Here is a 14076-nt window from a genome sequence, read left to right as displayed (position 1 = left end):
ATCAAAAGGGAACAAAGAGAGCATTGGTGTGGGGTTGTGAGCTTTCTCTACTAACCATTGAGCTAAGTTACCAATTGATAGCACTGAGGGGTAATCTGGAGATCACTGACACAATGAAGGATTTCTTACACTTGGGGGGTTTTGGAGTTTGGTAGTAGCCCTACTATCCCAACTAAAATTTAACTGCTCCAAAAATGAAAGAGATAAAACAATTATACATGGCACGTACCACATCCATTAGTAGCAGTTAGTAGTTGGTCAGAATGATTGGAGTTTGTCCTCAAGGTCACAGTATCACCAGTGGAGTCTATTCTGTAAATGAGACTACTATTAGCCACATTTCAGAAAAGAACAACAATATTTCCTGCATTTTATAACCGATTGTTGACTGTCAGAGTGAAACTACAATGTGTATTGAAAAGAAAGGTTATATGATGAATTACTTTCATTGGCAAGACCATTGATGTAGGTTTGCTTTATGCTTTACAACTTGGACAATAGATCTTTCGATGTACTATTTGGGTTGGAGAGATTCATCCAGCTTTTGCTCATTAGATAAGATGTCGATGACTGATTTTATTGAAGCAACTCAAGGTGGAAAACATGCACATTAGATTGGGATGAGCTTGAAATGGTGGAAGTTTATCAACCTTAACATCATCTCCACTCTGATAAAGACCAACCATGGATCAGCTCAGTGTAGTAGCATTAGGTCTTCAATCTCAAATTCAACAGTAGGGAAATAAAAACAAACCCCTTCAAATTGCAGCTTCCCCTCTCTTTTTTGTTGCACGTAATCATCCTGAAATGCCCAAACAAACAAAATAGTTACTAACAACAAAATTAGTCAATAAAAAATAACTATTCTTTCATGTATCACATACAATCTTTTTTGTTATCATTTTGAGAAAAAAAACAGTAGGTGCTTTCATGTATCTCAAGCACCCGTGGGTCCGTGTATCTGATGACACATATAAAGTTGGACAAATCTCTAAAAAAAAAATTCAGAGACAATGCAATTCAATCAGACTACAAGATGAAGTAGCTAGACCCAGTTAACTTCAAGAAATGTTGAGTAAAAGCAGGAAAAGAAACACTCATATTTTAATGATCTTCGCAGCTCTTATGAGAGGATTGGCCTTGGCGATTTGTTCTCTTCCAACCGCCTTGTAATCGAATGAGCAGTCATGGGAATTGGAGTACCGGTGAAGTTTGCAGAAGAGATCGCCGCAGCGGCACTGGAAGCCGGTCAAGCCCACCCTTTTCCTGCAGATCAAGCAACGCTTAATGGACTGAATGGTCGGGGATGGACGACAGTCTTCCTCGTTCTTCGGCGGGCAGGAAATCGGAACAGTAGGTGCCTGGAATCTCTCAGGCCTCTCCGGAGCTTCAAATCCTTGAGGGGGAAGCTGCGGCAAAATAGAAGGGGAAGAGGAAGAAGGTTTGAGAATCTCCGCTTTGTCCTTGTTAAGATCACACCTTTCCCCTGCATCTGTTTCAATTTCGGGACCAAATCGAAACAAAAATCAACAAAATCTTTTGATTAATTCAACGAAAAAGAAACCATCTTTGCAAGGGTAACAAACAGACTCAATAAGTAGGGAGATGATGAGATCGACGAGCTGAAATAGAACAAATCCGAGATTTTTCTCCAGTAAATCAGAAAAATAAAAAAAAAACTATACTTGGGGCACAAATAAATCGAGAGACGGCGGGCGGCTTTGTACGATCAAAGGGCCTCGTCGAGCTCAGAAATCCGCTCACCAAGAAATGAGAGGAGAGCACACCGCGCGTCGTGGAGGAAGATCCAGCGGAGGTGGACGGTCGGTCGACAAGATGGCGTGAAGAGATTGTATGAGGAGAGGGAAAGAAATATGGCTAGGGTTCGGGAACGTGAAGGGGAAGACACGACGCCGAAAAGATATTCAGAGAGAGGGAAAGCAAAAACTGCGCGCGAGGGGAAAAAAGACCAAAGTCAAATACAACGGTTTTATCAAAACTGTTGTTGTAACCCCTAAAAACGCGGATAAAGACAACGGTTTATAAAATCATTGTAAAAAGTGTTGTCGTTTTAAAAAGAAGTCTCTCAATGACAACAGTTTTCACAAAACCGTTGTCTTTTATATTTAATGGGGAGTTCAAAGACAATGATTTTGGCAAAAATCGTTGTCTTTGAGCAAATACGCAACGCTTTCTCTTAAAACCGTTGTCATAGGGGTGTTGTCTTTTAACATTTTTGTTGTAGTGAAAGATGGTCTTTCTATTGGCTCCGCCTGGATCATATCCTCGATAAGGTCTATCAAGGTAGTGGATTTGATCCTTGGGGATCAAATATTGATCAAGTCCAACTTGATTAGTTAGATTAGACTTGAGGGTCATGCTTAGACTAGGATCTTAGTTGATCGATTCACTAAAGACAAGTAAGATTTGAATCAATTTCTAGCCTTGTACTCAAGTTCAGTTGTATACGACCTTTGTTTTTCAAAAATCAGATCAAGATTCTTGGAACCCAAGGTGAACCGTTCTAACGTGTCCTTAAGTCCTTTGATTTAAGTTTTCAAATTGAAATTTTCTTCCTCAAGTTGTTGGACTTGTGTTAATTTCCACTTTGAACTAGCTCAGTCAAAGGACTTGGGTTAGCGTTCTCCTTAAGGGGTTCAATCTCCTTTTAGAGGATCTTAACTTGAATATTAGACTTAGCTAATTTTCTTAATAAGTAAGAAATTAAATTATGAGATTTAGAAAACTAGGCTTTTGAGACAAATATTTTAAGACAGTGACAAAATTCATCTCAAATACTACGTAATTAAGACATTAATAATAGATGTCTCAAAATTTTACATGGGGGCATTAAATTTAAGACATTATTTAAGATTTTGTCTCAAATTCAACTAAATAAGACACTTAATAAAGACGGTTGAAAATATAATTATATAAGATAAGACGGTAAAAAAAATATTTGTCTCAAATTATCTTGATTATGATTCGTCGGAACGGTCGCAGTATCTGTCACGGACTTTACTGTTCTAGGTCCAATATCATTTCACAGAATGGTCATAGCTCGGATTTATATATATATAATATATAATTATTATACAATAATAACATAGAAAAATATATTTTCAAATTTAACTTAATGAAAATTTTTAATTTATAATTTGTGTTTAGGTACCATTGATAATTTATGAATAATGAAAAACAAACATATTAAATATTTAATTTATTACTTACTGATATAATAAAACATATTGATAATTTAAGAATTATGAGCATATGCCTAAACACTAAATAACATAATAATAAGAATAAATAATAAATTTATTATATCTAGAGAGAGAGGATGATATTAATTAAAACTAATTAAAATTTAATTAAATTAAATTTATTTAGGAAAATAAAAATAATATAATTAATAGTTAATATGAAAATAAATTTATATGATTATATAGAATTTTTTAGTTTTTTTAAACATTTAAAATGAATTTTTATTATATATTATATATTATATATTTAAATCAGTATATTTTAGAAAATTAATTTTATTATCAAAACTAAGTTATAAGTTCTAAATTTGTATAAATTAAATTAAATTAAATTTATTTAGGAAAAAATAATATAATTAATAGTTAATAAGAAAATAAATTTATATGATTATATATAATTTTTTAGATTTTTTAAAAATTTAAAATGAATTTTTATTATATTTTATTATATTATGTATTTAAATCAGTATATTTTAGAAAATTAATTTTATTATCAAAACTAAGGTATAAGTTCTAAATTTGTATAATTAAATTTATTTAGGAAAATAAAAATAATATAATTAATGGTTAATAAGAAAATAAATTTATATGATTATATAGAATTTTTTAGATTTTTAAAAAATTTAAAATGACTTTTTATTATATTTTATTATATTATATATTTAAATCAGTATATTTTAGAAAATTAATTTTATTTATCAAAACTAAGTTATACGTTCTAAATTTGTATAAATTTAATTTAATTAAATTTATTTAGGAAAATAAAAATAATCTAATTAATAGTTAATATGAAAATAAATTTATATGATTATATAGAACTTTTTTTTTTAATTTTAAAAAATTTAAAATGAATTTTTATTATATTTTATTATATTATATATTTAAATTAGTATATTTTAGAAAATTGATTTTATTTATAAACTAAGTTATAAGTTGTAAATTTTTATTAACGTTGTTTTCTAATTTCTCTTCTCTTCTCAACTTCTTTTCTCACGCACCTGAGCCCTAAATCACATCGTCGTTGCTCTTGTCGCTGTCATCGCTGCCGCCGCCGTCGCCGTCGTCGTTGATTTCGCCGCCACTTCCGTCTTCTTCGTCTTCTTCTTCTCACCCTGTCGTGCCCGCCCTGTGATCTGCCCGATCAGGCCACGCCGGTAAATCAATTTACATGGTATATCTCTTATTGCCTTTGATTTGATTTTAGGAGTATTTTGTCACGACGCTAGTTGAAAAAATTTCTGGATGCGGTGGTGAAATTAACCTAATTTTAATTGCGATAAATTACAAGTCATAAAAAGAAAATTATCTGTTGGTGATGCTGGGAGTGATAGGAAATTAATCACACCACTCCAAAATTTGACAAGTTTTAGCGTGTTGTTCGAGTTTTGCTTCTATTTTGGGTTCCCCATCCTATTGAAATTAAGATGTTCAATAAAAGGTTAATATAATTACTTTTAGAACTCAACAATTTTAAGATTATTACTTACTGTATACCAAACAAATCAAGCATACTTTTACAAGATTCACTCATACACTCACTTCTATAATCTATTCATAAGGTTTTAGATTTGGTGATGATTTTTTGTGTTATAATTGAAGATGGGTGGTCAATCCTTTGATGTCATGATGCACATTTAATTTTTTTACAATTTCGTTTGTAGGCATTGAATATCGACAGTTCTGAAGTTAGAGCTTTATCACATTGAAGAGAACTTCTAGAAAAGGTGTTGTTCTTTTCTAAATGATTGTCAAATAGATTATTTTTCATAAATATATAAATTTGACGAGCTACTTTTTCTTTTATAAATGATTGTTTTTATCAGTAAACTATAAATGATTATTTTTATCGTGTTGAACCTGAGCAATGGAGGATTCTTATCGAGTACTGGAGTACAAACAAATTTCAAGTAATTTCTTGTCTCAAGTAACATTGTTTATGATTTTTTTATTATCGTCATTATAACCTGTTCAAAAAATCTCTATTTTTTTCTTCTTCTGTTTTAAAGGAAATTTTAAAGAAAAATGCACTTAATAGAGAACTTGTGGGGCCAATACATAGGACTGGAAGGACTTCGATGCCTAACTTCAAAATAAAAGTATGTATAATTATAATATGCTTTGTTTTTTTTTTTGTAACAAATGTATAAGGATTTGTCATTTTTATATAGTTGCCAGCTGATGGACGGTCAACCGATCCCTTAACAACGTACATTGAGGCTCGTTGCAAAAATGGAGTTCCAGCTCATGTCGAGGTTGCAAATTTAATAGTAAACACATGCATTTATAATTCTTATATTGTTAAGATATTATCATTCTGTTTACTTGTGAAAGATCTATATTTATTGATGTTAATAAACATCTAGGGTCAAATGCAAGAAAAATTATCAGCGATACCTGTTGAGGATCAAACACCTGAGTTGCGACAGAAGATTTTCAATAGTTTCACGGGAAATGAAAGTCATGGTTATGTTCGCACTATGGGTTTAGGTCCTAGTCCTTCTGACATGCGTACTCACCCCTTGTCATCCAATGAACATTCAAATGCGTTAATCAAAATGACTACGGAGAAAGTTGTAGCAGAGTGTATGAAAGTAATGACTCCTATTCTAAATCAAATGAAATCTCAAATAGATGCACTTCAATCAAAGTTAGAGAATCATGAATCCCCATTGACTCATCTTCGCATGGAATCTAGTGACTTTAGTAATCAAAAGGTATCTTGACTTTATTTAAATAACTACTTTTTTGATGAATTTTGATAGTTTTGTGATACATACATTATTTTTATTTAGACTGCAAATAATACTATTTCACATGTATAAGGATTGGGTAACCAACAAGTACAAATATCTAAAATTATTCATGTTACTTCATTCTATTCCTCCATCGTTCTTTTTGTCCATGTACAACCTTAACATCTAGGAGTGTAATACATTTTCAGTCAGCTCTTTTTGTCTTCTTAATTGTAAAGGTTAAAAAAAACTCAGTTCAACTTATATTAGATGGTTAACATGTAATACATGTAATATCAATGCTTAGAAATTAGTATTAATTTTTCAACTTTTAAAGTTTGTTTGGTGTTTTCTAAAATAAAACATGAGCAATCGTGCATACCGTACATACTTTTGTCATGCTTCATATTTCCTTTTCTTCCTCCCATCTTAAATTTTTGTGCATTCCAGGACTAGACTACTTCATGCAAACTTGTTGTAGCATCTGAAAGATGCAGAAACTATAAATGCTCAATTAGATTGCTTGGGTTATTTGTTTTATTTATATACATAGTTGCAAGAAAAAGGATTACGTGTTAGATGATGAGATTTCTTATTGAAAAGTTTTGTTTATTAATTTTTTTTAACAGTGTATATTATAAATCATTTTTATGATATCTAATAAGAGATTTTTTATGTTCAGGATTCTGATGAAGAAGGATTATAGAAGTTATTTCCAGATCACGAGGAGTTGTTCTTTAGGCTTTCTTTTGTGTAACTTTCATGGGAATAGTAATTTTTTTTCTTATCAAATTAATGATGAATATATAGATATTTCTATTATTGGATGAATGTTGGCATGGAACTTATGTACTGACTAGCTTGTAAGTTAAAAAATATTTGAATTTTATATTATGTATATCACTTTTAATTTTTAAAGAGAGTTTTTCCTTTTGTTTTGAAATGACAATTCAATTAATCTGATCTAGATTAATTTGTATAGTAAATGTTCTTTTAAGGTTATTAATTTTTGTCACAAATGGTGCATTAACAAATCAAAACATTAGGGGCAGTAATTTACTGTCTTCACTTTTATTTGAGATGTCACATTACCATCTTAATTTAGTGTCTTTAATTTTTCACAAGATAAGACATAACATTTGTGACAAAAAAATAACTGTCTTAAATATTTTTGAGACAATTGAACAACCGTCTCATCATCGTCTTAAATAGCATTTGAGACAGTATAACTATCTCAATATTTTTTTGAGACGCTTGTATTAGAGACGGCTACATTATTGTCTCATCACCGTCTCAAAAATATTTTGAGACACCAAATTTACAATTTAAAACATATTTTGTTGTGTCTCAAAAGGTTTTTTTATCTAGTAGTGACTGGTTCAGTTAAAGAACTTGGGTTAGCCTTCTCCTTAAGGGATTCAATCTCCTTTTGGAGTATCTTAACCCGAATATTAGACTTAGCAAATTTTCTTAATAAGTAAGAAATTAAATTATGAGATCTAATTAAGGAAATACTTACAGTGGATTTAGAACCTTCTGAACCGAACACAGATTCGTAGCTTTGCTCGGACTCAGATTTCGATTCTGTCTTAAACTCAAATTCAGTCTCGGTAATATGAACTTGTACGGGTAGAGCAAGGAAGTTTGCTTCAGTTTGTTCTTTTTCGTCTGACTCTTCCGATGACTCAGACCACGTTGCCTTCAACGCCTTCCTTCTTCCTCGCTTCTAGTTTGGACATTCCGGCTTGTAGTGTCCCTTCTGGTTGCAGCAATAGTAGGTAACTTCGAATTTAGCCTTTGTGTTCGATTGAGTCACCTTCTTGATCTTGTTTGGTGAAGCCCTTCTTCTTCTTGTATAGTTTTTGTACCATTTTCACTAACTCGGTGGTGATTTCATCATCATCTTCTGAGTCTAATTTGTCTTTGGGCCCAGGTTCGATTCTATTGGAACCTTGTGGTAGTTTTGATGTGATTAACCAAGTTAAGTTAGGTCCTGTTGTATTTGACCCTTGTATCTAAGTGTGCAGGAGCTTAGGAATACAAGAAGTCGAGCATAAGACGCAACTAGCAAGAAGAATGGCACGAGAGGAGAGCCGACGGGCTCGGTGCATCCGAGGGACGAGATGCTGCGAAAGAGTACACTGGTGGACGAGAAGGACATGCACGACATTCCGAGGGATAAGAAGCCGAAGCGGAAGCCTACTCTAGGAGAAAGCCAGAAAATGGGTCCAGGTGAGTCCTATTTCGGACGGTCGCGATCACCCAGGTGATCAAAGCAATAGAAGAGCGAAAGGAGGTTAGAATTGCCGCTAGAGGCGCCTTCAAAGTGAATTGAAGGTGTCCTCGCACCTTCACTGTGGAAGGCGCCTTCCATGGCTGGAAGGCGCATTCGATGAGCAGTACAAAGGTGCCTTCCAGCCCTATGGAAGGAGCCTTCGACCAAGTTGATTTTAGCCATTGCCAATAGATAAAACTTTATCCTTTAACGCCTCACTGGAGACGCCTTCCAGCCCTATGGAAGGCGCCTTCAAGCCACCGATAAGATTTTCTAAGGGCTATAAAAAGACCCCTGGATCTAGGAAATAAACAACAACTCCTATATTCTTTTCCTAGCAATAATCTGAGCAATTAACGAGTATAAGAGGCTTCTCCGCCTTCACCGAAGGAGACTTTTAGAGCTTTCATTTATCCTTGGATTAACAACCACCTAGGTTGTAACCAAGTAAACCCTACGCCTCTTCTTTCATTTTCTTGTTGTTTATTTTAATTATACTATTGTTGCTAATTTGAGTTGAACGGTCGAGAAAGATGTTTGTTTTACTTTTTGATAGATAAACTCAACCCCCTCTTGTCGGCCCTAACTGGTCCAACAAGTGGTTCAGAGCCAGGACGCCTAAGAAGGACTAACCGTCGACTGAAACAATGAGACGATGGCCGGTGCAAGCATTCACCCACCAAAATTTGAGGGAGACTTCGTGTAATGGATACGTCGGATGGAGGTATTCTTTAAAACGAATTTTGAAATTTTATTAATCATGAAATATGGTTTTGCAGTTCTGAAAGACAAAGAAGAATATCAGTGGACGAAGAAGGAGCAAGTCGACTTCGTGACGAATGGTAAAGCAGAATTCCATCTACTCAGTGTTCTTCCGCCCCAGGAAGTCGATCGAATCGGCAGTTATGACTTCGCCAAAGAGCTCTGGGAGAAGTTCCTAGAACTCTATGAAGGCACTTCGGAAGCAAAGTTAGCAAGGCGAGACATCCTCCGAACCCAGCTAACAAACCTGCGGATGAACAATGGAGAAAATGTAGCGCAATTCCAAGCACGAATCAAAGAACTCATCACTCAGCTCAACAATCTCAGAGAATCAGCAACGAACAGAGATTCAATTTGGTATGTGCTCAACGCCTTCCCAAGAATTCCAAAATGGTCATCCTTAGTAGATGCATATTACATCTCTAATGACTTCGAGGTAAGTACATTAGAAAATTTGTTTTCCACTTTTGAATTTCACGAACTCGATGTGCAGATTCTAAAGAAATTGAAAAGTCAAACAACAATCTTGCCTTGAGAGCCAAGAAGAAAGGTCCTGACTCCGAAGCGTCGATCGACGAAGATGAAGCGATGCTACTAGTAAGAAAATTTAATAAATTTATTAAATCTAATAAATTTAAATCGCAGATGAGAAAGCATTATCAAAACAAAAAGGACGGTCCAATGCTACAACGAGCTCTGAGAGATTAGAGTCCGTTGAGGATGCCCTTGATCCTTGTGTGTAGTTGACTTGCAGTCTTCCTTCCTGTATTTTGATATTAAATGTCCTATTTGAAAAAAAAATCTCTTTTAGTTACCTTTTGCATCGTTGGTCCCTTCGAGTAGTTCTATGAGCTTGTCCCACATCTCCTCTGCATTCTTGTGTGGTCCGACACAGTTCGGCTCCTCCTTCGTTAGACCACATTGAATTATGTTGAGGGCCTTAAAGTCGATTTGGGTATTCTTCTTTATCTCCGGATTCTAATTTTTCAGATCAATTGAAATTCCGGTGTTGTGGTCAACTGGCCCCTTATATCCTTTGGTGACACTGAACCATTGATCAAAGTCGGTCTTCATATATACTTTCATTCGTCTCTTCCAGTAGGTAAAGTCATCTCCTTTGAATAGCGAGGGATGAACAGTGCTAGATCCCTTGGTTTGTGTAAGTACCCCATGTTAGTTTTGATGTGATCAATCAAGTCAAGTTAGATTATGTTATGTTTTGATGCCCTGTGTCTAAGTGTGCAGGAGCTTAGGAGCACAGGAGCGAAAGACGCAGCTAGTGAGAAGGATGGTATGGGAGAGAATTGATGGGCTCGGTGAGTCCGAGGGACTAGGTGCTGTTAAAGAGTACACTGGTGGAAGAGAAGGAAGCACGCCGTAATTCTAAGGAACGAGAAGATGAAGCGGAAGGTTGCTCGGGAAGACTAGAAAATGGATTTGGGTGAGCCCTATTCTGGATGGCTGAAATCACCCAAGCGAGAGCCAGATCGAAGAGTCAATAGGGAAGTTGACTTCGGTCCAGGCGCCCGGATCACCTAGGCGCCTTGCCCAGCTAGGGTTGTATCGATACCATCCGGGTGCCTTTAACTGTTGTAAGGGCTATAACAATATAGAAGTAAGTACAGTAGAAGAATTATTTTCTACATTTGAAGTGCATGAAACTAGATGTGCAGATTTGAAGAAGGAGCCTAAGCATAACGTTGCCTTAAGGGCAAAAATGGATGAATCGGAATCTGAAATGACTCTCGATGATGATGAAACAATCTTTATGGTAAGAAAATTCAAAAAATTTATTAAAACTAATAAGTTTAATCAATTGCAGGGTAATAGAAGGAAAAGAAAGGTAAGATGCTACAATTGCAATGAAGAAGTGCATGCCAAGAACAAATGTCCAAAACTAAAGAACAAGAACAAGGATAAGGAAAAAGACAAAGGCGACCCAGGCAACCTAGAAAAGGCACAAGAACTTAAAGGCGACATGGGACGAAACTTCATCAGAATCAGAAATCGAAGCCTACGCCGGACTTGCACTGATGGCAAGCCACGAAGAAGGTGATAAAGCAAACTCATCAGAAATGAACATCGAGAGTATCGATAAAGGGGAAGCAATGTCAGAGGAAAGCAGTTCATTAAGGGGAGTGTCTGAGATCGACAAGGTAAGTCAGGTACGATCTCTACCTCCGGGTAAATTGTTTAAATTTATAAAAATGTTGTCAAAAAGTTCTTGCAAATTAGAAATAAAAAATAAAAAATTATTAAAAGAAAATAATGAGTTAAAAGGAACTTTAGAAACATCTTATCGATTAGAGGATTTTGACCAGATAAAAATAAAAAATAGAAACAAAAAATGTTGCATGCTCGCATATTCAACAAGCTCGAATTTATAATAGATTAAATTGGCATTTTATATATCATCAGGCCAAATTAGAAAATTGTCAATAAAGTATACTCCTAAAAATTTTTTAATTAACTCAGTTGGAAGAAACCTATTTTGGGTTCCAAAATCATGTATAAATTATTTTTTTTGTGCATATCGTACTTTTTATTTGCTTAAAATTATCAAATAAATTTCTTTGCATGATTTCTGTTAGAAATTAATTATAATTTAATTTTTTCTGAGAAAAAAAATTATTACTCATCTATGAAAAAATTTTCAATTTTTTTTTTTACTGTTGTATTATTTTTCTATGATTTTTTTTAACAAAATTGGTATTTTTCAATTTAAAAATATCTTGTAGTGCGATTTTTTTGTAAAATTTCTTTCTATGTAACTTTATTATTTTCTCTATTAAGAAAATATTTTCAAAATTTTTTTACTTTGGTAAATTTTCTATGAATTATTTATTCAAATATAAATTTTTAATATTAAAAATTCTTAAAAATTAAATTTTTGAAAGTTCATTTTTTTTGTAAAAATACTTACTCTATTCCATTATTAGAAAATTCTTTATGATTTTTTTAGCTCAGAAACCATTTTAAAGAAAATTTTAGCGAAAATAAATCTTTATATAGAAAAGAATTTATTATAGCTTAAATTTAATTCAATTTTTCTTGAAAACTTTTCAACTTTGGATATTTAAGCTTAACAATTAGAAAAATTCTCAGAATTTTTTAATAATTAAAAAAAAATGTTTTTTTTATAAATAGTTGTAAAAAATTGAGATTTTTGAAATTTAAATGTTTATGATTTTTCTGGATAAAATCGCCTTATTTTTATCCCTTAGACACTGATTTAAATTTGTTTACAAGTTATTTTCATGAAATATTCTATTTTTTTATGTGATTAAAAGAGGAGAACTAGAGGTTAAGTCTAGGGGGAGGGTACATTAATTTTTACATATTATTTTCTTAAATGCAAAATATATACTTGTCATTTCTATTTGTTTTTGGTTTACTCTAACTTAACTTGGGGTTATTCACATCAAAAAGGGAGAGATTGTAAGTTCTTTGTGGTAGTTTTGATGTGATCAACCAAGTCAAGTTAAATCCTATTATGTTTTGATGCACTGTGTCTAAGTGTGTAGGAACTTAGGAGCACATGAAGTCGAGCGAAAGACGCATTTGGCGAGAAGGACGGCCTGGGAGAGAGTCGACAGGCTCGGTACGTCCGAGGGACGAGGTGCTGTGGAAGAGTATGATGGCCGACGAGAATGAAGCGTGTGGCGGTTCTGAGGGACAAGAAGTCGGAGCTGAAGGTTGCTCAAGAAGGCCGAAAAATGAGTTCGGGTGAGTCATATTCTGGATGGCTGAAATCACTCAAGCGAGTGGAGACGGAGCAAGAGTCTAAACCAAAAAGTCAACAGGGAAGTTGACTTCGGTCTGGGCACCCAGATCACCTGGGTGCCCCTGAGGTGCCTCGCCCAATGGGGGTTGTATCGACACTGTTCGGGTGCCTGAAACCCTTCTGGGCACCCAAAACTCTTTCGGGTCCCCGGACCAGAAAGTTTATCGAAACTCAACGTGTCGGAATCCGTTGCAACCTGGATATAACCAGGCACCCCGATAAGAGATATAAATACAACCATGATCCTAGAAGCTAAAAACAACACTTATAAACGATCTATTTTCAATTTAGCTTTGTAATTATGTGTGTTAACTGCTATAAGAGGCTTCTCCACCTAAAGTAGACTTTAGTGTGTTTTTTCAACATCTTGGATTAGTAATCTTCTAATTGTAAACTAAGTAAAATCTATGTGTCCCTCTTTTTTTAATTTACTTACTATTTTTGTACAAGTATTTATGTTAATTAAGCTGTAAAGTTCAAGAAAGGCATTTACTTTTTATTTTAGGCTATTCACCCTCTTTTAATTACTAGTAGCTAAGGGAGCAACAAGTGGTATTAGAGTGAGGACGCTTCAGAAGGACTAACCGTCAATCGAAGTATAAAAGATGACCAGACCAAATATATACCCACCGAAGTGTTAGTTAGAGCCCTAGAGCCAATCATTTGATGATTGTATGGACTCATGTATATCATATTCTTGTATAGTAATAAAGGCATTTGTTTGGTTATTATACTTATTTATATTAGTGCCAAATAGACTAAGTATAATAGCGTCCTTGAGTAGAAGGTTCATACCTATATCAATCGATTAGTTGAATCGATAGTGAGATGATATAGGGAACACTACTCTAAATCATTCCTAGTCGAGTATTAGCATTCAGGGACAATGTTAATACAATAAGACTAGCATGTAGGTCAGCTCGATGACTTGATCTCACAAGTCATGGATATAGAGATATCAAGCTGACACAAGGGTATGCATTAGAGAATGTATACTGAATGACCTGCCATGAGAAAGTATCATGGATCGTTATATGAGTGTCATATACTTTCTCATGTGGCTATTAGTATGACTATTAGTCCTTAGACCTGAAGTCACCATGGATCCCTACATAAGGAGTTATGTACTTTAGTTTCGTCAAACGTCACCCGTAACTGGGTGGACTATAAAGGCGATTACTGGGTATGTAACGAATTATGCAGAGGGATGTGAGTGATGTAGATGGGATCTATCCCTCCCATATGACGGGAGCGACATCG

At 34.2% G+C, this 14076-nt stretch overlaps 1 protein-coding gene across 1 annotated transcript; it reads right to left on the bottom strand.

Annotated features, from left to right (window-relative positions):
• Nucleotides 1-1097: 1097 nt before the first annotated feature.
• On the bottom strand, nucleotides 1098-9896 carry LOC122002589 (zinc finger AN1 domain-containing stress-associated protein 15-like). Its single transcript, XM_042557812.1, has 2 exons — nucleotides 9848-9896; nucleotides 1098-1492 (listed from the first exon to the last, which is right to left on the bottom strand). The coding sequence occupies exons 1-2, from the start codon at nucleotides 9894-9896 to the stop codon at nucleotides 1098-1100; spliced, it is 444 nt and encodes a 147-aa protein (XP_042413746.1).
• Between the last annotated feature and the right edge of the window lie 4180 nt (nucleotides 9897-14076).

This window comes from Zingiber officinale, chromosome 1A, assembly GCF_018446385.1.
Source record: "Zingiber officinale cultivar Zhangliang chromosome 1A, Zo_v1.1, whole genome shotgun sequence".
Classification (NCBI taxonomy): domain Eukaryota; kingdom Viridiplantae; phylum Streptophyta; class Magnoliopsida; order Zingiberales; family Zingiberaceae; genus Zingiber; species Zingiber officinale.
This window is presented reverse-complemented; position numbering and strand designations above follow the sequence as displayed.

Excerpts from the sequence above, each read along its gene's own strand:
- LOC122002589 (XM_042557812.1), bottom strand. The coding sequence starts at position 9,896 with ATGTGGGACAAGCTCATAGAACTACTCGAAGGGACCAACGATGCAAAA. Across the intron at positions 1,493-9,847 it reads AGGGACCAACGATGCAAAAG|ATGCAGGGGAAAGGTGTGAT; the intron begins GTAACTAAAAGA and ends AAATTGAAACAG.